A 24,626-nucleotide genomic window follows, 5' to 3' on the forward strand; every position below is an offset into this window, starting at 1 on the left:
AAGGAAAAGAAGGAAGAGAAAGAAAAAAAAAGAGGGGCAGGAAGCCCACGTGCCCAGGAGAAGAAAAGAGAGAGAGAAGAAGGAAAAAAAAAGAAAAAAGGAAGAGGCCCGCAGTCAAAGTCAACGGAAAAAAAAAGGTATTTTTCTTTTATTCAATTCTCTTTTGTTTTCGTGATTTCAATTTCTTTTCTTTTTCTCAGGGACTTGCAAACTTCCTTCTTCTACCCCCTTTCTTCATCATATGGAAGACCTAATTAAGCCGAACTATGGGGGTTCGTGCTCACTCCAAGCTTAGAGCTTGTTGAGATCTCCAAACTTAGAGTTTGTAGAGAATTTATGATTGACCACTTACGTCATTGTTTCGATCTAATCTAATACATTTTGGAATTGAATTTCTTGGAAGCGATGACGCTCAGAAATTCCTAATTTCTTGGAAGTGAGTACGCTCAGAAATTATATATGTTTTCGTGGTAGCTTTTTCCGCTCTGAAACTAACCATTTTCCTTGTTCTCTTTTCAGGATGAGTAACCTGAACAAATTGGACTTTGCTCCATTGGGAACAACTGGCTCTGGATATCACAGGTGGGTTCGTGATGTCCGCCAGCATCTCAAGGCCGATGGAATCCTGGATACGATTCTCGAGCCTAGCCAGGACGTGCTAACTGTTGAGCAAGCTCAAGCTTTGGAAGCAAATAGAGCAGCCTTAGAGGCAAATAAGGTAAAAGCCATAATCCTAATGACTCGTCAAATGGATGATTCACTCCAGTACGAGTGTATGAATGAAGAAGACCCCAGAAGGCTGTGGGTCTCACTCGAAGAAAGATTTGGCAACGTCCGTGACTCCCTGCTTCCTGACCTAGAAGTGAGATGGCATAGCCTCTGCTTCTGTGATTTCAAGTAAGTTCTTGACTACAACTCGGAAGCAATTCGCATTAAATCCTTAATGAAATTCTGTGGTAAAGAGATCACAAATGCGATGTTGATTGAGAAGACTCTCTCTACCTTCCCCGTCTCTGCATTGACGGTTGTTAAGAACTATCGCATCGATGTTACTGTAGGACGGATCACAAGGTTTCATGAGCTCATTGGAGCTATGAATGTCGCTGAAAAGCATGACAACATCCTTGTGAATAACTATAATTCAAGATCTGTGGAAACAGAACATATTCCGGAATCCAATTATAGTCGAGCCCCTAAGAGAGGGCGCCAAGAGCGAAACCCTAATCTTAGGGATACTTCTGGACGTTCTGGTTCATATAATCGCTCTACTTGGGAAGGTAGCCGCCAAAATAGGCGAACATGGAACCGAAGAGGTCAACGTGGAAAGAGAGAGGGAGGCAACGCCTCTGGCCATGTTGGTGGCGCCACTAACACTAGGAGCCATCTAAATGACGCTTTCAAAGCGCCTCAATCAATGGAGTCTTAGCGAAGAGATGTATGTTCACGATGTGGAGTATTCGGTCATTGGGCACACATTTGTAGAGCTCGTGAAGAAATTGTCACCGCCTACAAACCATATTGTGAAGCAAGAGAAGCTCACGATGTGGAACAAGAAGATCAAGAAGATGATCTAGAGTGAAGGGTTGAAGACTACAAATCTGGCTGGGATTAATAGATCGCCCATTCTGTTTAAGTCTTTATTTTTCCAAGAGATGTAATAGGCAATTGTCATATACTTTGTAGTAAATGTCATTGGTTTAGTTTTTCTTCACATAGGCTCATCCAAAATGAGTATAATGTCTAGGAAGGTTTTGAGATAAGGAGTACTTAAGCGAGCTTTGCTCCACCGACATCTCTCTACTCACCTGGTCATATTTATTTTGGAGTTACCGAAAAAAGTCAAACGACTACCTTTGTTTTTCATTAGCTAGCATTTGGATTAGATTCTCCTAATGGTTAAGAGACAATGAGGTACTCTATTGGCTTATGAATAAAATTTCGAGTTCTTTTCATGATGACTCCATTTTGATTCTGAGCACATTACTTTGTGACTACGATAGCTAGGCCATAAGTGTTAATTCAAGGACATTGAATAACCCAAGTTCCCCTTGCCAAATGGCACATTGATTACTATCACAGAAACTCTCTACGCTCCTAGGGAAAATCGCACCTATGAATAGTCAACGGATTCCATGCGAAAACGCATGTAGAGAACGGAAATGAGTTCCTTTGCAATGCCTCTAACGATTGCGAACAAAGGAGCATCTTAGAGAAGTTTATGTCTCTTTAGAGGACTCTATGTCACTATCCGAGCTATTAAATCCAATAAAGTTATGAGAGAAGATCTCTTGGATTTAGAAACGTATTGGCTTTGTCACGACATGATAGGTCATCATAGTCATGATATGATGATCCGTCTACTAAAAACTTCACATGGACATCCTTTCTGTTGAGCGAAACGAAGCATGAATCAAAAAGTTGATTCATGGACTAAGTGTGACCGCCACCATTGCCTCTGGCACCGCCGCCGTCCACCACCAACTTAGGGCTGGTACATTCCCTATCCATGACGCCATGGATGGCGTCCATCATGGTGATGGCTCCCTAGGTGATGCTGCAATCACCGACTTTGCTTCAAATAGCGTTTCAGACGCTCATGCCCAACCAAAATCCTCGTTGGTTGCTTCTAAAGTCTCTTGCTCATTTACAAAGCCTGTTCCTTAGGGAAATTAGGACTGAGACCGTCCTATGCAAAGGATATAACAATACTCATTTTGTTCTTACATAGAATCCGTGGGGATTCTGTGGACTGATTCAACCAACCTGCGGACGTTTAAATATCTCATGATGTTGGTTGACACGCAAACACACTGGTCACGTGTTGTGCCATTGTCCACGTAAATGCTGCTTATATTACATTCCTAACACATATCATATGACAACGGGCTCACTCCCCGGATCATCATATTCAGTCTATTGGACTTGACAATGTTAGAGAGTTTACATCGAAGACATTCGATCGTTATTGCATTGGGACTGATGTTGGACATCATATTAGAACACACCCAATTGGTCTCACATAAACGACTACGATGATAGTCTGGACATTGGTAATGCGCACCAATCTCCTTATATCCGCTTGGGGTGATGCAATATCGCATGCAGCTATGCTAATTCGTCTACAACCCACTGCCACTCAATCTACCTCTGCGTTACAGCTAGTGACTGGGTACAAGTATCGTACTTATGCATATTTGAGTGTGTCATTTATGTGCCAATTGCACCGCCACAGTGCACTATGATGGGTCCTTACAGACGAATGGGCAACTACGTTGGATTTGAGACTCCAACAATCGTTCGCCACTTATTCACTTAATGCCCTTCCTAGGCGATCTCCTTACCGCTAGATTTGCGGATGTCACTTTGATGAGACAGTCTTCCTGTCGTTAAGGGGAGATAAGAACACGAATGTTCAGCAGGAACGACAGGAATTGTCGTGGCCTGTCCCCACTATGCCTCATCTCAATCCTCGTTAAAGTGACGAGATCACACAAATATTCTGCAAACATGCCTGCAAGGATAGACGTCCCTACGAGAGGATGTAGCGCCACCATACACGGAGGTAGGCATGGCGCCAACGCCAAACTCCAAAGAGGGTGGCATTTTGGCGTTATAGGCCATGGCCCCAGCAAGGATGCATGGAAGGCCCGTGCGTTCGAATGATACTTTGGCACATTCCAATCCTTTGATCATCAAGACTCAAAATCCGTCTCATGAGAACCTTCCAGATTATGGTTATCATTGGGGGACGCCTCAACATCAGAACCTATTCCTGAGAATATAGAGTTCTATGAAAATTACACTAGTGTACATGAGACGTGGGATAAAAACTCTATCATAATTGATGATGTAGTCGCGCATTTCGTTGCGCATGAGTTTGTTGAGTCCGATGATATCGAACCACCCTCCGTTGATGAATGAATGCCAACGTAGAGAAATTTGACCTAAATGGAAAGATGCGATCCAGGTTAAGTTGGATTCTCTAACGAAGACGAAGGTTTTTTAGCCAATGATGCCAACACTTTCTAACATAAAACCTATTGACTGATGGGTCTTCGTTAGAAAGTGTGATGAGAAAAAAAGATGGCAATCTGGCCTTATGGCACAAGGCTTCTCACAAAACACCCTGGAATCGATTACGATGAGACATATTCTCTCGTAATGGATGTCATTGCACTCCACTACCCTGTCAGTTTGGTAGTTTCCGAATAACTGACCATGCAGCTTCCAAATGTGGTCCCTACGTATCTATATGGGGATCTAGATACTGAATATACATGAATGTTCAAGGTGAACTTCATTTACCTAGGTCAAGTGGCTCTAGACCACGGAGCGGGTTTTACAAAGAGGTTGAAACACTCACTAAAGTGACTACTTGATTGGGAAGGGATAAGCCCGCACGTTTCCATAACAAGTTCCGGATTCTATCACAGTTCATGTTGGACATGATCTTCATTGGAAGTCCTTAAAGAATTAAGGGAAACCGTTGATCACTTGAAATCTGAGTTTGAGATGAAGGATTTTGGGAGAACACGATTATGTCTCGGTTTGGAACTTGAGTATCGTGTTGATAGATGCTTAGGCATTTTGACAAGGTCAAGCCTTCAAGCACCCCCGTGATCGTCCGTAGTCTTGATCCTGAAAATGATCGTCTTCGTCCGAAGGATGATGACGAATATGTGCTAGAGACAAAATTGCCCTACTTAAGTACAATAGGCGCATTATTGTACTTAGCTCAATGCACAAGACCGGACATCTCATTTGCAGTGAACTTGTTAGCTAAGGTATAGTTCTGCGCCAACGCGACGCCATTGAATTGGTGTAAAAAATATCTTTCGGTACTTGAGATGTACGATCGATATGGGCTTGTTCTATCTCTACAAAGAGATGATGGATTCGGACCCATCACACACCAGGAACGCCGCCAACACTGGTCTGCATCCTCTATCCCCAACATGTGTTTTGGAAGGTTTTGCTGATGTTGGGTATCTCTCTGACCCACACAAAAGTCTTCCCAAACTAGTTTAGTGTTCACCATGGGTAAAGACTGCGATATCTTGGTGGTCTACAAAACGGACCTTAGTCGCTACCTCTTCGAATCATGCAGAGATTATTGCTCTTCACGAAGAGGTTCGTGAATGTATATGGATTGGATCCATAATTATGCATATTCGAACAATAGTGGTCTGAAGTCTACCACAGATGAGCCTACGAGCATTTAGGATAATGCTGCTTATTTTGAATAAGTGAAGCAAGGCTACATCAAAAGCGACAACACCAAGGATAATCAGTAACAACAGACTCTCCTCAAGATCAAAGTGAATTAGGTTCGATTTGAGGACAGTGTGACAGACTTGTTCACTAAGTCATTGCCTATATTCCACTTTCGAGAAACATGTTGGCAGCATCGTTTGCGGAAGTTATCCAAACTCCTTTGACCGTTGTCATCAGGGGGAGATGTCTACATGTATGTCTCGAAACGTGAAATGTGTGTTGTACTCTTTTTCCCCTTCGACCGAGGTTATTTTTGTCCCACAGGATTTTTGTTACTCGACAAGATTTTTAATGAGGCAACGAGAGGAGCACCACATTTGGGCGACACAAGGGGGAGTGTTTAAGTAAATCCAGAATATGTGTCTGCCCTAAACTCTAAGTTACTTGACCTAGTTGTAATAGGATTTTGAATTATAGATATTCTCGGAGATATTCATAGATATCCGATTAATTGTACGATTATCTTTCGTTGTACAACTCTGATTCTATGTCTTGTAATTCTCTATATAAAGAGGCCCCTATTATCAATGAAATCACGACTCAATTCTCTCCCAATTCAGTTTTCCTTAAACAAAAATGATTTTTTCTTTTTTCTTTTTATAGTTGCTGTGATTTTATGATTTTATCCATGTGAAATTTAGAGCCACACTTCACCTCTAGTGGCACTCCTGTGTTTTATTGTACACTTGCTAGCTTTTGGAGGTGCCTCTTATAATTGTTATGTACCACAACTATTACTTTATGGTTAATTGGCAGAGAATAAATAGTTGAGATCATGAATAAAATTATTTTATGGTTTGGTCATAAAAATATCTTTATCATTTAATTTAAAGACTAAGTAGAAAGTATTAGTGTATTACTAGCATTTCTCTTCAAGAAAATAAACAAATATTAAAATCCTTGGAGTTAGCCAAGTAGTGATGGAGGTTGAGAATTGAGTTAAAGATCCTCCTAGCTCAACTAGATTAGGAGTTTGATTCTCCTCCAAGTTTTTAAGAAAAATTAAAAATTAAGTAGTATATTCTTGAATTTTATGGGAGTGTACATGGGATTTGTTGAAGTTAAAATTCAGGTTAAAAAAAAAAAAAAAAATTTAAGACATCTACGTCCAACTCAACCTGATTTAGGATTCCCATTCCACACAAGGCACTACACGCGTTCAACTAGGGTTTTTCTGCCTTCATTCCGTTCTTGTCCGGCAGCTCCCGTGCCGAGCCGAACCTATAACCTTGTCGGAGTGCAGTGAGTGCAGTCAGCAAGGAGTTTTCCAGGGAAGTTTGGTGGCTCCTAACGAGGCTTCTAGGCATGGACAAATGTATGGGCAAACCGAGGGCGTCCAGCGATGCAGGTGGTGGCAGACAGAGCAGTCGTGTGATCTGATCAAGGAGAGCCAAGGGAGAGGTTAGGTTGGCCTGTCAGGTGACCTGGATCTCTTCTGGACCCGAGTTGATGGTGGGTTGTGCTGAAGGCTTTGACTGGGACGTTGGCGATTTGGATACCAGGTTGATTAGGATGGCGAGGGAGGCTTCGAAGCCTTGTCTGGCTTCGGGGTGATTTTGACAGTGACGAGCGACTAATATCTGGTTTTTGGCGACAGGATTCTGTCATGGACCAGTGGTTGGGCTATGGTGTTGGGCCATCTTTGGGCTAGGTGCCAGGTTGGGCTAGGGCTTGTTTTTGTGGTTGCTTTTGATTTAGTTAGTTTTTTTTAACAATAACTCTCCATCTTTTTTAGTAGGTTTCGGCCTGGCCTATGCACTTGGTATGTTTTTTTTGTCATACCTTGGTCTTTTGGCAGGCTTAATAATTTGATTTGTATTGATGCACACGCGATCTTAGGTGTGTACTAGTTTAATTAATTAGGTCATGTATCATCAATTAGGCCAAGCTCTTTCGTTGGTTAGTTTTGCAGTCCTTAATTAAGTGTGCAGGTTCATCTTACTAGCTAGAGTTTGTGCCCCATGAGGCCTCAAAGGCATAACACAATTGATGTTTCTTTGAGAACTTAGACACTAGTGATTGCAATTTATTGCCATTGCCATTTACATAATGAATAAATTCATTCAATTTCCTAAAATAAAAAACCTGATCTAGCCGATCTGCAAGATTTGAATTCAAATGTAAACGTCATCTTACTTCAACCTTCATTACTATATATCCATATCAAAACAGTAGCTTAAGTAGTGATGATCAGAATGATTCATTGTATAATAATATATAATAACTTTTCGCTTAATTTCAGTACAATCTTCATTACTTAATATTGAAGATTCAAATCAATGTACCGGTAACCGTCGTCTGCTGCTGACTCTGCTTCTCGTAATCACCTTCATCTTCTCCCCCACAGATATGGCAACTCCAGTCAATACCAGCACAGCGCAATCCCACAAAACTCCTACAAATACAAACTCTCTTCAATCTCAGTCCCAAAGGACCCAAACCCACTTCCTCATTCAAACCCATCTTCTAGTTTCTACTCTTTTGGTCTTTCTGACTAGCACCTGCCATGGCATTGCAGAGGCTGCTCTTGAAAAAGGCCTTTGGAGAAGCTAAGCCAAAGTCTCTGTGCTGCTTTTTCTCTACAGCACCACCTTCATTGCCAGCTTTTGATTATGAGCCAAAGCCTTACAATGGTCCACGCGCAGATGAGGTCTTCCAGAAGCGAAAGCAGTTTCTGGGTCCTTCTCTTTTTCACTTTTATCAGAAGCCAGTATGTTTTTCCTTTGTAATCTCTCTCAAGTTTATTTCTTACTAAATTCTGCATTGTTCATTTTAGTTGAGAATTGAAATTATTTGGGAATTGCGTAACTGTTTCAAACAGTAAATTCATGGGAAAATGAAAGTGAACATAATGAGAGTAAAAAGTTTCAATCTTTTTTGTTTGCTAGTAAAAAGTTTGAATCTTTACACAATGATACTTGCGCATCCTTTTTTATTTTAGACTTTAGCATAGCACTATATTTGCTTCTGTGAAACTTGGTTGTCCAATCCAATGCTATGTCATCCCAGTTAATTCAGGAATTGATTTCTGCTTTGGAATTGTGTTTGTGTTAATTGATGCAGCTCAATATTGTTGAAGGAAAGATGCAATATTTGTATGATGAGAATGGCAGGCGTTACCTTGATGCATTTGCTGGGATAGTGACGGTTTCTGCTGGACATTGCCATCCAGATGTTTTAAATGCAATCTTTGAGCAGAGCAAGCTTCTGCAGCATGCCACAACTATATATTTACACCATGCAATAGCTGATTTTGCAGAGGCATTGGCTTCAAAATTTCCTGGAAATCTAAAGGTTCATTTTCTTTTTTCATGACATTTTCCTTATGTATACATAATGCTGATGGAAACATGTTCTTCATTATAGCATTTGGGTCAGAGTATTTCATTTAGAGAACTAATCTTCAACAAGGAAATTCTCGATGCAGGTAGTGTACTTTGTGAATTCTGGGTCAGAAGCAAATGAGTTGGCAATGCTGATGGCTCGTTTATACACTGGTAATCTTGAAATGATTTCTCTGAGAAATGGATATCACGGAGGAAGTTCTAATACAATGAGTTTGACGGCACTCAACACATGGAAGTATCCGATTCCACAGGTTTGTTTAACCAGTTACCAGTTATTTCAAAACTTGTATCTCCAGTCATGTTGTTGCGAACTATCTGCTTCAGAGTTGCTCCAATATTGCAGGGTGAAATTCATCATGCTGTGAATCCAGATCCATACCGTGGAGTCTTTGGCTCTGATGCAAAAAGTTATGCTAAAGATGTGCAAGATCACATTGATTTTGGAACTGCAGGAAAAGTGGCCGGATTTATATCTGAAACAATTCAGGTCGCCACTAAATGTCATTTGTTATGGGGCTTAACTTTGATAAACATGACCACTGCGATAAGGCAGCTGATTTGTAATTTTCTTTTTCACTTTATCTAACTGTAGGGTGTTGGAGGAGCAGTTGAACTGGCTCCTGGATACCTAAAATTGGTATACGACATTGTTCGCAAGGCTGGTGGTGTCTGCATTGCTGATGAAGTTCAAACTGGATTTGGCCGCACAGGAACTCATTATTGGGGCTTTGAAACACAGGGGGTCATTCCTGATATAGTTACTATGGCCAAGGTCTTTAAATTATCTACTGTAGATTTTATTTTAATGTTGAGAGGTTCCACTTATGTGTCTAGTGTTACATCAGTAGTCTACTATCAAACTGCATATTTTGATTGCAAGCATTTGCCTGATAGAAGTTGATTCTAGTGAAGCACAATAGTTACAGAACTTTTTACCAATGATTCTGGATTTACATATTTTACAGGGCATTGGAAATGGATTGCCATTGGGAGCAGTGGTGACAACACCAGAAATAGCAAGTGTACTAGCCCAGAAGACTCAATTCAACACTTATGGTGGAAACCCTGTATGCTCTGCAGGAGGACTTGCAGTGCTCAGAGTTATTGATAAAGAGAAACGTCAAGTTCATTCTGCAGATGTTGGCTCTCATTTGCTTGCTCGGTTGAGAGATCTTCAGCAAAGATATGAAAGTAACTACCTTGATTCCTTGAACTAGGTGTTTTTTTTTTTTTTCTAAAGTTTCTTTCCGGTGACATACTTTGCTGTAAGTTGGTCCAATATTGATGCAAGTATTCTTTTATGTAACATTTTGTATCAGTCATTGGAGATGTGAGAGGCCGGGGCTTAATGGTTGGGGTTGAACTTGTGACTGACAGGAATGAGAAGACACCTGCCAAGGCCGAAACTGCTATGTTGTTTGAGAAACTCAGAGGTCTCTAGGCACCCTCCTGCCCAGCTCATATCAATAACTTTAAAACATCCCTAATTTAATGCCATTGTTGTCCACTGAATTCCTGTTTACATTCTAATCATAATTTGGTTCCTCATTGAAGAGCTTGGAGTTCTAGTTGGGAAAGGGGGACTTCATGGAAATGTTTTCAGGATAAAACCACCACTGTGTTTCACCAAAGATGATGCAGGTACTTGTCACATCTCTTACAGTCGGTACCAATGAACACAAAATTCCATAAATGCACAATACACACATAATATACTCACACTTGGTCATTTCCTTATAGAAAATCACTAAAGGAGGACGTCTTTTTTCTTAACTGTTAGATTTATATGAATGGTTGAGTTGCATACTTATTTTGCCTCTGCAGATTTTCTTGTCGATGCTTTGGACTATTCAATGTCAAAATTGTGAGGGTTTAAGCACATCTAAGGGAGTGGGACAGATTGTTAAAGCAGAAGTGTCTTTGGTTGACCTATGTAGTACATTTCACTCTTTGACATCAAGATGTATTACCTAAAAAATAATAATAAAACAATTTTTTCTCTAATTAACTTGCTGCTATCTAATTAGGACCCCTCTCGTCTCAGATATTACCTTTCACGTGTCCTTGTTTTTCTTTTAAATATAGTCATACGTTCTCCGACATGACACCACCCTCAGATTATCGACTGCAATGTTGGACATAAAAGAATGTTACTAAGAAGAACATGCAGATATAATGGACTCATCATTGACTAGCTAGTGTAGAAATCATTTAACGTACTTCTCAGTCTCCCTCCAGGAAAACTTTGGGCTGAAACAATGCAAAACAGAATGATAGGTACGTTTTAGTATGACATTTCAGTCAATCCACCAATGTCGAGTCTCTCTTTTACTTGCCTAAAACCAGAAGAGTGTCTGGAGATATAGCAACTTGTTCAGACAAATTGAGAAAAGATAAAGTACCTTGTCACACCAAAAGAAAAATGATAAAGCAACTTGTTCTTGCATATAGCTTTTCATTCATCATTGTACTACATAATGATTATTACATGAAATTTGATTTTAAGTTTTCATCGATTATAAGCCTTGGCATCTAAGTTTGTTTCAGTTGTGTTCTCGCCCTTCGTGGGAATAATGCTCTAGCTCATTTAATTGCTACACACGCCGCTTAGTGTAGTAGTCTGTGTCAATGGATAGAGAATCATATCCTGCTGTATTGGATTTAAGATGGACGTTTTGCTCATGTCAGAGTATGTCTGAAGACTATGGATGAAAGGAACAATGATAGTGTCATGTTTTCTAATTTAGACGCTTGATGTCGTATTATGTGTATTATTTTATTGGTGAATTTATACGGAGAGAATATAACTTATGTGCCAGCTGAGACATTCTCATCTATGGCCATCATCGATCGTATCTTCTCCCACAAGATACATGGTACAAGTTGTAACGTTGGATATCCGACTAATTGCTTAGATTAATCAATAATGGGATCTGGCCGGGGTAACTCCAAGTTTACAAATATGTGGATCAACAGATCGAAAGTTTCCATTACTGCTCCAGGGATTTGTGATGTGTGCATGCATTTAATCTCACTGCCTAGTATGAAACATAATGTTTTCTTCTGTTGACGTACAGACTTGTTGAAACTCTCACCTTTTTTTCCGATTATGTTGAAACTTTCACCGTATTTTTTTTTTTTTTTTTTGAGAAATAGATAACTTCATTAAATATATTCATGGTTAGAAAGCACATACATCGCATGTTGTTTCATCCAACCGTACTAGATGGTACAAAACGCCAAACAAATGACAAGTGACCCTCATTGTAAAATACACACACTTGTTAAAGTGCCTAACCAAATGAGAAAAAACCCAAGACTATCTAAGCTCTTGCGTTAGCAACTCTACTCGCCTAGAGACTTCAATTGGTGTACGAGTAGAGAAGCTAACTTACATAGCATCATACTCTAAAACAAAGTTAGGCACAGAAACAGGGAACCTAGAGTTTCCCCTTGCCCTTAGAGCAAGTCCACCCGTTGAAGTTAGCTAGTCAAGACTATTTACTGTTTTTTGCCTTTCATTTCCACCCTTTTTCTTGACCAGTCAGATATTGTTCATAAAAAGTCACCAAATGTCAGTTGGCAGGTCAAGAAATTGATCCAGAGTAACTTTTTGTGAACAGTATCTGACTAGTCAAGAAAAAAGGTGGAAATGAAAGACAAAATGCAGTGAATAGTCTTGACCAGCCAACCTCAACGGGTGGACTTGCTCTTAGCTTTAGGGCCAACCTCCAACCTCCTGAGCAACAGTAGTAGAAGGATAGGTAAGGCGCAGAGGGTTCAAACCAACCTTCTTTTGAGACCGGGGACCCTTGTTCTTATTTCCAAGCTGTCTGCCCGACCTCTTATTCAGTGTCACCAATGCGACATCATCCTTAGTTTCAGCCAAACCAAGAGCTTCTGCATGGAGTGTGAGAAGCTTACCACCTAAAATGGTTTTGAATTTCTTAGGAGAAGGGACAAATACCTCTTGTCGACCTCGTTTCTTATAAGTCAATACTTGCTGCTGGCCAGTTTGCATGACAGAAGTAATAGTAAGGTCTTGTGAACTCTTGTCAGAAGGTGCCATCGAGGACAACCCAGTGGCCTTGTCCTGCACCAAACCTCTTGATCCATACCTTCCATCTCTGCCGTGGTATGCACGTTATCCTGAGAAGCATCAATTTCGGAAGTTGAGCACTCTAGCCGACGAATGACTGGCTTCTTCTTTTTCAGTAAGGAAGAAGAAGGCATAGGTAATTCTCGAGTAGTCTGAGCAGTGAAGGAGAAGGCGTGACTTGATACACATTTACGCAAGCGTACGTATCGTTGTCAAGATAGGGAAATATTATGCCCAAAGTTATCGTACCACGGGGATTAGTGGCTAACCCATAATCCTTGAGTAATCGGAAATAAAGAGACTTAGCACACAAAGAAAAAGAAAAAGAAAATAAATAAAAATGCTACTCTAAAGTACCAAGCCTTACAAATGCTACGCTTTGGTTCTCACCAAAGCCTAATCAAAACTAAGAGCCTAGTGGTGGTTATTTACAATGAGTTGAAATTGTCACCGATAATTGTAATTTGAATTTCTAATAACTAAATTGCAAGAATTTAAATGAAAACTTTAACTAACAACTAAATTAGATAAAGTAATGCAAAGTAAGAAATGATATAGATATGGGATTGGTAGTTAAGGATGATTCCTAACCTTAATTCAATGCTCTCGATGCTAATTTGATTTACGTGCAATTTATTAAAGATGGTAGAAGCCGTAACAAGGCGCAAGGACCGAAATTCCCTTTCATGGTATTCCTACTCCGGTTCAACGGTCGTAGGAACTCACTTGACATGAATTAGAGCCGGTTTAAGGGTCACTAATTCACATCAAGAGGCCTAAAGTTCGAGAAATTAGGCAACCAAGCTCACCATAATTGCGATCAAGCTAATCATGTAGTGAACCATGCTTGTACTTCCCACGAATATTAAATCGGGGTTCTAGCTCTAAAATCTAAGGATGTCATCCCCTAAATTTTAATCTAGATTTATTAAAACACATACCCAAGAGTTGACAATTCCTAAGCATGCATTTTAAACAATTATCACAAAATACAAGCATCCACTAATTAACAAATTACATATATAAATTAAATTCAGCATCCATTACATCAAATTTGGGCTAGGGCATACAACCCTAACCCCCAACAAAATTTCTACTCACTACCCATAAATATATACATCATCAATTCCATCAATTTCATATAAATAAAAGAGGAAAAGGTATAGAAGAGGGAGAACAACCAAAACAAGTTACAAATGCTAAAAAGCAAACATAACAAGCCTTGGAATTATAATTTCTCCCTTTTACCCAAGTGGTGATTAATCCCCTTATGCTTGAAGTGTTTCCCCTTTGAATCTTGTGAAATTGATGAGAAGATGAAATTTTGGTGAGGTGGATCTTAGTGAGGAAGTATGGATCTTGGTGAAGAGAAGGATCTTGGTGAGGAGAAGAAGGAATTTTGGTGAGGTGAGGTGGTTCTTGGCAAGAAAGAAAAAATAGAGAAGGAAGGGAAAGAGAGCAGCCCCTCTGTTTTGGTGATGCGGCACTGTAGCCTCCCCAAAAGGAAGAATGGGAAGGATTTTTATTACGGGTAAGTGGCTGGTCCTAGAGGAAGGGAAGAGGATATGAGGACACGTGTCACCGTGTGAGAGGAAGAGAAAAGCAAAAGAAAGAAACAGGCCGTGTGCCGCAATTAAGCTTAATGGGGGGGTGACGTCATCATGATGTCAAAAACTCAAAATGCTTCTTTTTTTTTTCTTTCTCTTCCCTTGTCTCCATTTTTTCCTTTCTTCTTCTTTTCCGAATGCACTTCCGCAAGTACTATCAAAGATAATTGGATTCCGCTCCCTTGATGGCGTTGACCCGCATTGACAATTTCGTCATTTTGTTGAAGACTCCAATTTGTTCCAATTTTACACCATTTTCTCTCGTTTCCGTAATTCCGCTTACTTCTACAAAATAATAAAAATGAATTAATTACATATTAATTGACAGGGGGATTGACTTATTTCTAATGTTTTAGATATAATTAGACGCATATAAATGCGTATAATCAAGACGCCACCAGAGGTAGAAGGACCACCACCAAACTTCAAAACCCTAGGAGCAAAAACAACTGCATTTGGCTCCTCACATTTAGCCCCAGAATGTGTAATCAATCCACACTGAGGGCATCTCCCTTTGAGATGTTCAAAGTAGAACTGCAAAATAGGCTCTATGCCTGGGGCCAAAAAAACCCTTCGCTCAAGAATAACCGGTTTGGAGATGTCATGGGAGAAGAGAATACGAACAATACCTTTTCAAAACTTTCTCTTATCATAGTCCAGATAACCACCTAGCAAGTTTCCAATGAGAATGAAGTTGTCGGGTTCCTCGTATAGAGGAGGGATGTCAGAAACCCTAACCCACATCCTAACATGCTTCATAGGGACTTCAGGGATGGGAAGAACACCATCATACTCCTCCAGACAGATTGGGGCTCTGTCAAAACACCACACCCCGCCTCTAAGCACCTTGTTCCGATCACGGATCGAATCAAAGGAAAACATAAACCGGTTGTCAGTCTTCTCTTGAATCCTAAAATCCTTCTCTACCATCCAAGTCTAGAAGAGATGCGATTTGAAGACATTAGAGTCAATAGGTTTACGGGTGAGAGGTTTCCCCAGAAGAAAAGACTGAGAAGATCGACGAACAGGACCTCCTCCAATCTTCCCCAGATCCGGGGCGTTACCTCCTTCAGCTAGATCTAGAGAGGCAGCAAAACTGGCAGTGACGACGTCGATTGAAGCCATTGAGAAAGCAAAGAAGTGTAGACGGCAAAAGTTGCCGACTAGAGAGCTAGGATTTTGGGAGAGAGCCGCTAGGTTTCGAGAGAAAATCTCGCTTGCTATTCCTGCTAGTTTCAATTATCCACCTTGAAACTTTCACCTTACTGAACTGAATATCACACAATAAATACATCTGATCGAATAATGAAGACTACAAGAGAGAGAACCATATCTCCGCACAATTAAAAATGACCAGAAGTCAAAGCTATACGACACCATGCCTTAATTGTTTGGCACATAGGGGTACGATGCTCTCTTCTCTGACTCCCGCAAGGGAGGTTTCTCGACGGCGACTATTTTCCGGTGGTGGCGGTCTTGTGTTTTTGCCTGCGAAGGGTGTCTTTCCACCTTTCTCTCGTTTACTTCTTGGTGCTGCCGGCGGGATTACTTGTCGGGGTTCCTTGCTTTTAGGCTTCTGCCTAATTTTCCTCGTCACCGGCGCTGGTTACGAAGATGGTGGTGTCCATCTGAGATTGGATCGGAGTGATAGTGATGTGGGGCCTATGGATATCGGTGTTTGGCCTGCGGAGTTCGGCGGTGATTGGACCGGTGGTGGTCGTCGCGTTGATTATCCGAGTTGGTTTGCCTGGGATTACATAGCTCCGCTGGTGTTAATGGTGGATTGGTCTTGCTTGTCGGCAGTCCTGAGCTTGAATTCAGATCCAATTGTGCAGTCTGTTATGTGCGGCGGCGGCGATCTCTTCGATGCCAGTGGTGGTGTCCATGGGTGCGGTAGCTTCCATGGCGACGGCGGGGGTTTCCAAGAGGGTGGCGGCAGAGGCAGTGCTAGGTTTTGGGCCCACATGGAGGTGGCGGCAGCAACACAGGAGTTGTCTTCTCCTATAGGGTTTGCAGAAATTGGGCCTTGGATATGGTCATTTTCTGCTGGGCTCTGGGTTCCTTTCTGGCCTATGATTTTATTTTTTATTGTAGTAGCGGGCCTTTCTCTTTTTTTCCAAAAAGAGGATGGGTCTGTTTTTTTCTTGGCTTGAGCAGGAAAGATCGCAAAGAAAGATTAGGGCTCTGTTGTCTTTTTTACTCTTCTTCAGAGCTCTAATTTTTCTTTGTCTGAGCTTAATACTAAAATGTGAGTGTGCTAGGGGTGTGCTGAGTAGTACGCTTGTGTGAGGGGTGTGCTAGTGTAGTGTGCTCTATGTAATGGCTTCTTCTGACGATCCTATGGGCAAGTCGTTATTGTACTGCTTGCTGAAATTTATAAAAGTGTGACCTTTTCAACTAAAAAAAAAAAAAAAGCTATACGACTTTTTCTCTCCACGGTTACACCGTACCAGGCCACTGATAGATGATCTGAAAATATGGTGCTTTGTCTACCAGACTAATAAACTACGTAATTGCTCTCTGAAGAAAATCCATTGTAAATTTGCTGTTTAATTTATCTGTGTAGCAGGTACGTACATGACACTCCTTTCCTTAATTTTCTCATCATCACCTTGATTTTTCTTCTCTTCTCATTAGGTAGAAGGTATAGTTTCGTAGTGTCTGCCGGTAGTCGGTACTTAAGTTTCGATCATGGAATAGTTAGTGAATACTCTGGCCAATAATAAGTTATAATTGCTCTTCTTTTCGCCCACCTTTTCATTCTTGCAAGTATTAAGGTCTTTTGGTGTATCCTCGTGGATTTCATCAACCATCAGGAAGAAGATGGAAGAAGAAAGGTGGAATCAAGCTCCTTACGACATAGAAAACCCATATATCCCCCTTCTAAGTTCCATAAGGAAAGACTTGGATAGCTTGTCTCCCTTGTCCTCTGAGTGTTGTATATACAGAGTTCCCGAGCGGCTACGCCATGCAAGTGAAGATGCCTACACCCCTAAGGACATTATTCTAAGGTGGTCTCTATATCGGCCCGCTTCACCATGGCAAGAAAGGCTTGAATGGCATGGAAAAGCAGAAAGAAAGAAAAAAGGTACCCAACAAGATTTTCTAGTTCGGACCCAAGTGAGTTTGGAGGACTATGTCAAGCGAATAAATGACCAGGAAGCAAGGCTGCACAATTGTTATGCAGAACCGATCAATTTGAGCAGTGATGAATTTGTAAGAGTCATTCTCGTGGATGCCAGGTTCATCATCGAGATCTTGTTAAAGTATAATTTTCTTGAATTGCGTGACAAAATTACAAAAATGACCGCATTTTTAACAAACCATGTATGCTGCAAGATGTGTGGCCTGACATGCAATTACTTGAAAATCAGTTGCCATTCTTCATTCTTGAAGATCTTTTTGAGCACCAGAAAGTTAGATCGACCTCTTTTAAGAGCGACAGAAGTGACAGGCCTTCGATAACTAATTTATCTGAAAAATTCATCGTCTCAAATGCAAATAGAAGGAGTGGAAGATTGTCTGAAGAGGATGTCTAAAGTAGATCATGATTTTGTTGATTTTATAAGAACTTTATGTCTACCTTCGGAGTTTTCACATGAAGTTGGAGGAGAGCTGAAAACTGTAACTACACCCAGCATGAGAGAGCTAGACCGTGCCAGGGTCAAATTCAAGGTGGGATCAAGCAAAAACTTATTTGACATAAGGTTCACTGATGGGGTACTTGAAATTCCAAAGTTCACTCTAAGTGATGGAACTTGGATCACAATCCAAAACCTCCTGGCCTTTGAACAATGCCAGTGCATCGAGAATTATGTGTATGACTATGTTTTTGTCATGAAATGCTTTGCGAGGACAAGGAAGGATGTAGAATTCCTTATGCAGCACGGAATTGTTGAAAATAGGCTTGGTGACAGCAGAGGGGTTTACTCTAATCAACAACCTTGCAGATGGAGTTATCATGGACCCTAGTTGCTTCTGTTTTGCTACTCTTTGTGAAGACCTACACAAGTACCGTAAAAGGTATCAGCACAGATGGAGAGCGAATTTGAAAAAACATTTTTTTTAACTCATTGCAGCTGTTATTCTCCTCTTGCTCACTTTCATACAAGCTTTGTGCTCTGTTATTATGGTTCTTAGATCTTAGAGGTTAAGTAAAGTTCAGTCTTTGTGTTGTTCACAGTTGTAACTTTGTTCTTGATTAAGAAGGAAAGTTGAACTTCAAGTTCTCCTTGCAAGTGATACGGAAATATGTACCACTGAATTAATATATCGAATATTAATTATGTACTTATTGTTGTAACATTTTCTTCATTGGACAACCATATGGGAAGTCATTAGCTGTTTTTCTCCTCAATCAAGCTTTGTGCTCTGCTCTCACTTGTTAGAGCTTAATTAAAGTCTAGTCTTTGAGTTGCTTATATTGGTAAAGTTGTTGTTCATAATCAAGGAATCCGATATGTATTTTGGTTAACCATGCTACTGTGCACATAAGCTGTTTGTGAAATCTTACGTAGGGTAAGCATAATAAAACCAAATCCATCAAGGAACTCAAATATAAAATAATGTTTGGGGAGGACTATCTATTCTATTCTTTTTTTTTTCCTCTTTTCTTTTATTCTTTTTTTTTTTCTCTTTTCTTTTGTTGGACAGTATGTGCATCTATTTTGGAAGTTCTTGGAGATAACAATCGAAAAATTCCAGAGTGCGAAGAAACAAGAGCAGAAGAAAAGGAAAAGAAAACTATAAATGATCCAAGAGGCAAGAGCTATTATAAAGTGTGAATGATTGAAGCAACGTGCCAATTATATTTCATTTTCTGTATGTGCGCTCACAAATCCAAAGTATCTCTTAGACATAAAAATCCTCACAAACTCTAAAATACTGATAATGTTTACCTAGAGATTATGAACAATGCTTCTTTGCCTCGATCATAACAAGGCCGAAGCACACCCCGGCTGGTTACCAAAAATGCGCATGAGGATCTAATAGGTAACACTTTGTAGGATCCCTGTAATACATAAGAGAAGAAAGGTCACCTGGCATCATCACCACGGCCTCTTGTTCTTCTTGGCTACCAGGAGCACTGGAGTAGTACTTGGCCTCAATGGTGCAGAGATCCATATCCGAAAGGTCTCCTCCACTTCACAGTCATCAGCAACCTGGTAGGGATAAGTAGCAAGCATTGGTTCTTTTGAATTGGTGCCAGGACCCCACTAGGAAAAACAAGAACGCTTGCTCGCCTTGTAGATAAGACGATATGTTTCGATTTAGGATTCTATACGTCGGTTCTTATTAATTAAGGATGCACAAGGGGGATTAGGGTACCTTGTTAATAGAGGTTACCAGGTCGAGGAAGGAATCAATCCCATTGTGGGCCTCATGTGGTGGATCAGGCCTCATCGATTGGATCCAGATTTTTTTTGGTTACACACTTACATGGAGGCCCAAAAAGGCCTAAAGGAAAACAATCCAAATCATATTTGCGTCCTTCACAGATTACAATTGTAATGTGTTGGTCCAACTGAGAGGCTTTCCATAATTAATCCGTGTGAAAAATTTGATAATACATTTTTTCAATTCACCTTTGGCGACTAAGGAAATCATCGCAGTTGTTTCTTTTCTTAATACTCACTTTTACATAAGCTATGTGCTCTGTTATAATGATGCTTAGATCACAAAGGTTAAGTATAGTCCAGTTCTTTTGTTGTTTACAGCTGTAAGTAACTTTGTTATTGCTAAGGAAAGATTTATACTTTTGATTCTTCAATTGCAAGTGACATGGACCAATTCCATGCATGTAATTATTCCCTTTATTGTCACGGTAGAGAAGTAGTTGTTGAAGGATATCGACATTGAGTGTGCCTCTTCAAACTAAGGTTTAGTTCTAGAGTTGTAATAGGAGAAAATGTTCTAGTTTTCCTAATTATATTTGGATTATATTTCCTTGTATGACAAGATTATGTACTTTGTAAACCCCTATATAAAGGGCTCCTATTATCAATAATAGAACACACAATTCTCTCATCAATCTCTTTGCAAATCATATTTTCCTTAAACAGTAGCTTAATACAATAATGAGTCTATTATTGAACTTAATACAATAATGAGTCTATTATTGAACTAAGGGTCCTTGACTCAAAGCACTAAAATTAGTAAAAATTATCTCATTTATCCCAGCAACAGATTTTTGTTCCGACCTATATAATTTAACTGCAGTTGTTTCTTCTCTTAATACTCACTTTTACATAAGCTATGTGCTCTGTCATAAAGATGCTTAGATCACAAAGGTTAAGTATAGTCCAGTTCTTTTGTTGTTCACAACTGTAACTTTGTTATTAGTAAGGAAAGATTTATACTTTTGATTCTTCAATTGCAAGTGACATGGACCAATTCCATGCATGTAATTATTCCCTTTATCCGTCACGGTAGGGAAGTAGCTTAATACAATAATGAGTCTACTATTGAACTAAGGGTCCTTGACCTAAAACATTAAATTAGTAAAAATTATTTCACTTACCCAACAATTTTTGTTTCCACCTACACAATTTAACAACAAATGACCATTTTGCCCTCAACCAATTAATGAATTACAGCTACTCTCTCTCTCTCTCTCTCTCTCTCTCTCTCTCTCTCTCTCTCTCTCTCTCTCTCTCTCTCTCTCTCTCTCTCTCTCTCTCTCTCTCTCTCTCTCTCTCTCTCTCCAGCACGATGTCGGTGGATTCCCACAGCCGCGACGTTTCCGATCCCAAAAGAGCGTTGATCCAGTGACGGTGGTGGTGCCGCCGCTCTTGCTTGGGATCGTGTCTCGTTGGATTCACATCATTGTTTCTTCGATTCTGGTAGCCGAGCCGGTCGATCTGAATGCCAACGGAAGACAATTGCAAGTTGAATCGGAGATGGAACGCGACGTCGCTGATCTTCATGCTCGACTCTCTCTCTCTCTCTCTCCCCTCCAAAATCCGATTCCGATTCCGTGAAGCAGTGGAGGACCTTCTAGAATTGTTAAGAGTCGATTCCGGTCTCGTGAAGCCGATTCCGGTTCTGTGAAGCCGTGGAGGAACTTGTTTGGTAAATCGGTGGGTTTGCTCCGATCAGGTGCCTAGAGCATTTTCTGGGTGTCCAAATCAAATTTGTTTTTTTTTTTTTGGTAAACTGTGGGCAGAAGACCGAGAAGGAAAAAAAATAGTTTTATTGGGGGACAATAAATGTTTTGCATTACTGTAATCTCCTCTTTATTTTCCTTAATCAAAGTTTTATTTTTCTAATTTTAAGAAGATTACTTCCCATTCCAGTGACCGAAAGGTTTATTGGGGGGGGGGGGGGGAGGCAATAAACCTCTCCGCCTATTTGGAGACTTCATAAACTTTTATTGCCCCCTAATAAAGGTCTATTAGGAGACAATAAAGGTTTATTGGAGGGAGGGGAGCAATAAATCTCTCCGGTCCAATGAGCGGCGGCCGGTAACCAGATTCCGGCGATAAACTAATAGGAATCCCAACATATTACTTCTCTTATGAGAACAAACGCGTGACAAGCTTATTGAAATTCATTCCGCAGGAAGATTAAGACAGATGTAAATATTAGAGTATTGAAAGGTCGTAAGTAAATAACACAACATAAACAGTCACCATTATTATAGTCTTTAAGCATACATACAGCAAGAAATACATACACTCATGAAGCAAATTGATACAATAAGCAGCTAGCTTCACACTGATCAGTACATTAAAGAGCACACTGTTTGAACAAAAGTGAGCACAAGAAGAACAACCGCTGCAATAATAGAGAGCACAGCCCAGGGAGAACTAAAATAGTCATGTTTTAAGCTTGCCTTCCAGTTGTGCCATGGGACTTCATAGTACGCATTCAGCTTCTCACAAAGATCAGTAAAGTAGAAGTTTTTACTGAACACCACAGGCCCCGAGTTAAGCGAGCTGATAAAAGTAGCCACTTTTTCTTTATCAGATAGCTTAGATTCAAGGATTTTTTTCTTGAGAAGCAGCTCCACATCCTTGGCACTGTCAACCAACCGGTCCATGATGAAAATGTAATCGTTTATGTAATGATCATAGAACTCACACTGCTCGTAGGCAATCAGGTTTCGAAAGAAAACTTCTGAGGAACCACGGATTTTGAGTTGTGGGATCTTCAGAATCCCATTATCAAATTGAATGTCAAAGAAGTTCTTGTCCTTAACCATCTCGAACTTGACTCCAGCTTGGTGCAGCTCGGTTGCGCTTGGTATGGTTAAAGTCTGGAGTTTGCTTTTCGGTGGAGGATCAAAAGGTGGAGGTCTATGACATTTTAGTACAAAATCAACAAAATGTAGTATTCTTCTAGATTCAGAATACTGATCAAGTTTACAAATGATTTCATCAAGTGGTCGAATGTATACCCTATCCTTGAAGAAACTATGAGTAAGCTTGATGAGGGGGAGCCCTGTTACATGAACCGTATCGTGTTCCATAGGAAAGAAACTAGTGGAATAGGCCAAGGACAAGAGATACTCGAGAACAAAGAATGGGATCTGATTTTCGAGCAACAACATGTCATATATTATGTCCCTATGCATCAATGGTTTTCCAAATATACGGTCATTTTTCTTTTGTAAGGTTTCGAAAGAACCTCTCAGAAGAACCTCCAAGGTAAAAATGCCATCTACCATAATAATTTCCACAAGCTCATTTTCATTATAGTCAATGGTTACTGCATAGTAACCACGAATTTTTTCTTCCCATTGCTTTAATGTATTGAAACAATCATCGATGCTTACCTTGGACCGTTCCAAAAAGTCTTTCACATATAGAATTTTGTGCTCTTCTATGGATTCTAGCCCTTTTTCACCATGGTGAAGAGGACCAATTGAGACCACCTGAGGTGTGTAAGCCTTCTCATTCCCTTCACGCAGTCGCTTTGGAACCCTGAAGATACAACAGTCAGTGGAAAGGACAGACACCTCTTTCAGCTTGTTTTTGAGTTTTTCTAAATGTTGCTCTTCCATATCCACACAGCCCTGAAAGCAAGCATCTCATTGTCATGGTCATATAAGCGCAAATGTAATGCAGCTTAGCATTTGTAGCCTTATTGATATATTCATACGCTGTAAATCGCAAAAACAGAACTAACAGCTAGCGCAATTGATCACCTCTAATTAATTTAAGAGGTTTTATAATGCACCCTCTAGTGAAGAAGAATATGTTAAAGTCATTGCAAAAGTATAAACAGCAAATTAAGGAAGTACCTACTATAGATAAACTAATCTGCTCCGTCTTTCTAAGAGTTTAGAGAGCCAGTGAACCGTGAACACCAGATTTATCTGCCTCTAAACCTATCAGAAAGGAGGTTTATATAGAAATGCCATTGCATCATCAACAGCAAGTCAGTATGTCAAAGTGTTTCCTTCTTTTTTGTTAGAAAGAAGAAAATGAACAAACTTGTTCCTCTGTTTTTCGCTTTTGGTAAAGATAGTTTGTTTGCGTGTGAAATTATTATTGCGGAAGACCCTACATCAACTATAAGCCAAAACACTCATTATCAACAGAAACATTTTCAGTGTCTCATAGCTTAAAAGTCTATACTAGCTCTTCATTTCCTGAAAACCTTTGTACCAGTGAGATACTTCCAACACCTGGTTACCTGCAAAATATTAAGAGTAAAACCCACCACTAGGGTCAAAACTTTTCTTCACCGGACAAAATGATACCCAACTTTCAAAAGTAATCAAAATGATACCTAAATTTTTAAAAGTGATCAAAATGATACCTAAATTTTTAAAAACAAATCAACTTGATACCCAACTTTCAAAAGTGATCAAAATGATACATAAAGTTTTAAAAACAAATCAATTTGATACCTCAGTTTATTTTTTTTAGGGCTAAATACTGGTTACTACTCTGTGGTTTATGTCCAAAATCAATTCAGTCCCTGGACTTCTAATTTCATCAAAAACACCCCTGTACTTTCAATTTTGATCTAATAGGTCCAATTCATTAATATTCTGTTATGGACTTATGGGTTCAAGTTGTGTAAAATATTATTATAACCCCATAAAATACTGCACCACACGTGATCAATTTTAACAAAAAATTAAACCGAGGTATCAAATTGATTTGTTTTTAAAACTTTAGGTATCATTTTGATCACTAGTTGATTTGTTTTTAAAAATTTAGGTATCATTTTGATCACTTTAAAAAATTTAGGTATCATTTTGATCGCTTTTGAAAGTTGGGTATCAAGTTGATTTGTTTTTAAAAATTTAGGTATCATTTTGATCGCTTTTGAAAGTTGAGTATCATT

At 39.8% G+C, this 24,626-nt stretch overlaps 2 protein-coding genes and 1 pseudogene across 4 annotated transcripts; 2 read left to right on the top strand and 1 right to left on the bottom strand.

Annotated features, from left to right (window-relative positions):
• The first annotated feature begins 7,232 nt into the window (after positions 1–7,232).
• On the top strand, positions 7,233–10,721 carry LOC133739565 (alanine--glyoxylate aminotransferase 2 homolog 1, mitochondrial-like). Of its 2 annotated transcripts, none has more exons than XR_009860686.1 (9): positions 7,233–7,984; positions 8,338–8,568; positions 8,702–8,872; positions 8,965–9,108; positions 9,214–9,393; positions 9,587–9,812; positions 9,999–10,054; positions 10,176–10,262; positions 10,446–10,721. XR_009860686.1 is itself a non-coding variant. In XM_062167345.1 (9 exons), the coding sequence occupies exons 1-9, from the start codon at positions 7,781–7,783 to the stop codon at positions 10,487–10,489; spliced, it is 1,401 nt and encodes a 466-aa protein (XP_062023329.1). In that variant the 5' UTR covers positions 7,237–7,780; the 3' UTR covers positions 10,490–10,721. The 2 variants fall into 2 exon arrangements, 1 of the variants encoding a protein (XP_062023329.1); XM_062167345.1 differs by having other exon boundaries at positions 7,237–7,984; positions 9,941–10,054.
• A 6,429-nt stretch (positions 10,722–17,150) lies between these two features.
• On the top strand, positions 17,151–18,474 carry LOC133737894 (UPF0481 protein At3g47200-like; annotated as a pseudogene).
• A 3,459-nt stretch (positions 18,475–21,933) lies between these two features.
• Positions 21,934–23,759, bottom strand: LOC133738772 (putative UPF0481 protein At3g02645). 2 transcript variants are annotated; one of them, XM_062166385.1, is made up of 2 exons: positions 23,576–23,759; positions 21,934–23,343 (listed from the first exon to the last, which is right to left on the bottom strand). In XM_062166385.1, the coding sequence occupies exon 2, from the start codon at positions 23,329–23,331 to the stop codon at positions 22,048–22,050; it is 1,284 nt and encodes a 427-aa protein (XP_062022369.1). In that variant the 5' UTR covers positions 23,332–23,343; positions 23,576–23,759; the 3' UTR covers positions 21,934–22,047. The 2 variants fall into 2 exon arrangements, with proteins under 2 accessions (XP_062022369.1, XP_062022368.1); XM_062166384.1 differs by having other exon boundaries at positions 23,572–23,759.
• Positions 23,760–24,626: the final 867 nt, after the last annotated feature.

Source organism: Rosa rugosa, chromosome 3 (assembly GCF_958449725.1).
Source record: "Rosa rugosa chromosome 3, drRosRugo1.1, whole genome shotgun sequence".
In the NCBI taxonomy this organism is placed as follows: domain Eukaryota; kingdom Viridiplantae; phylum Streptophyta; class Magnoliopsida; order Rosales; family Rosaceae; genus Rosa; species Rosa rugosa.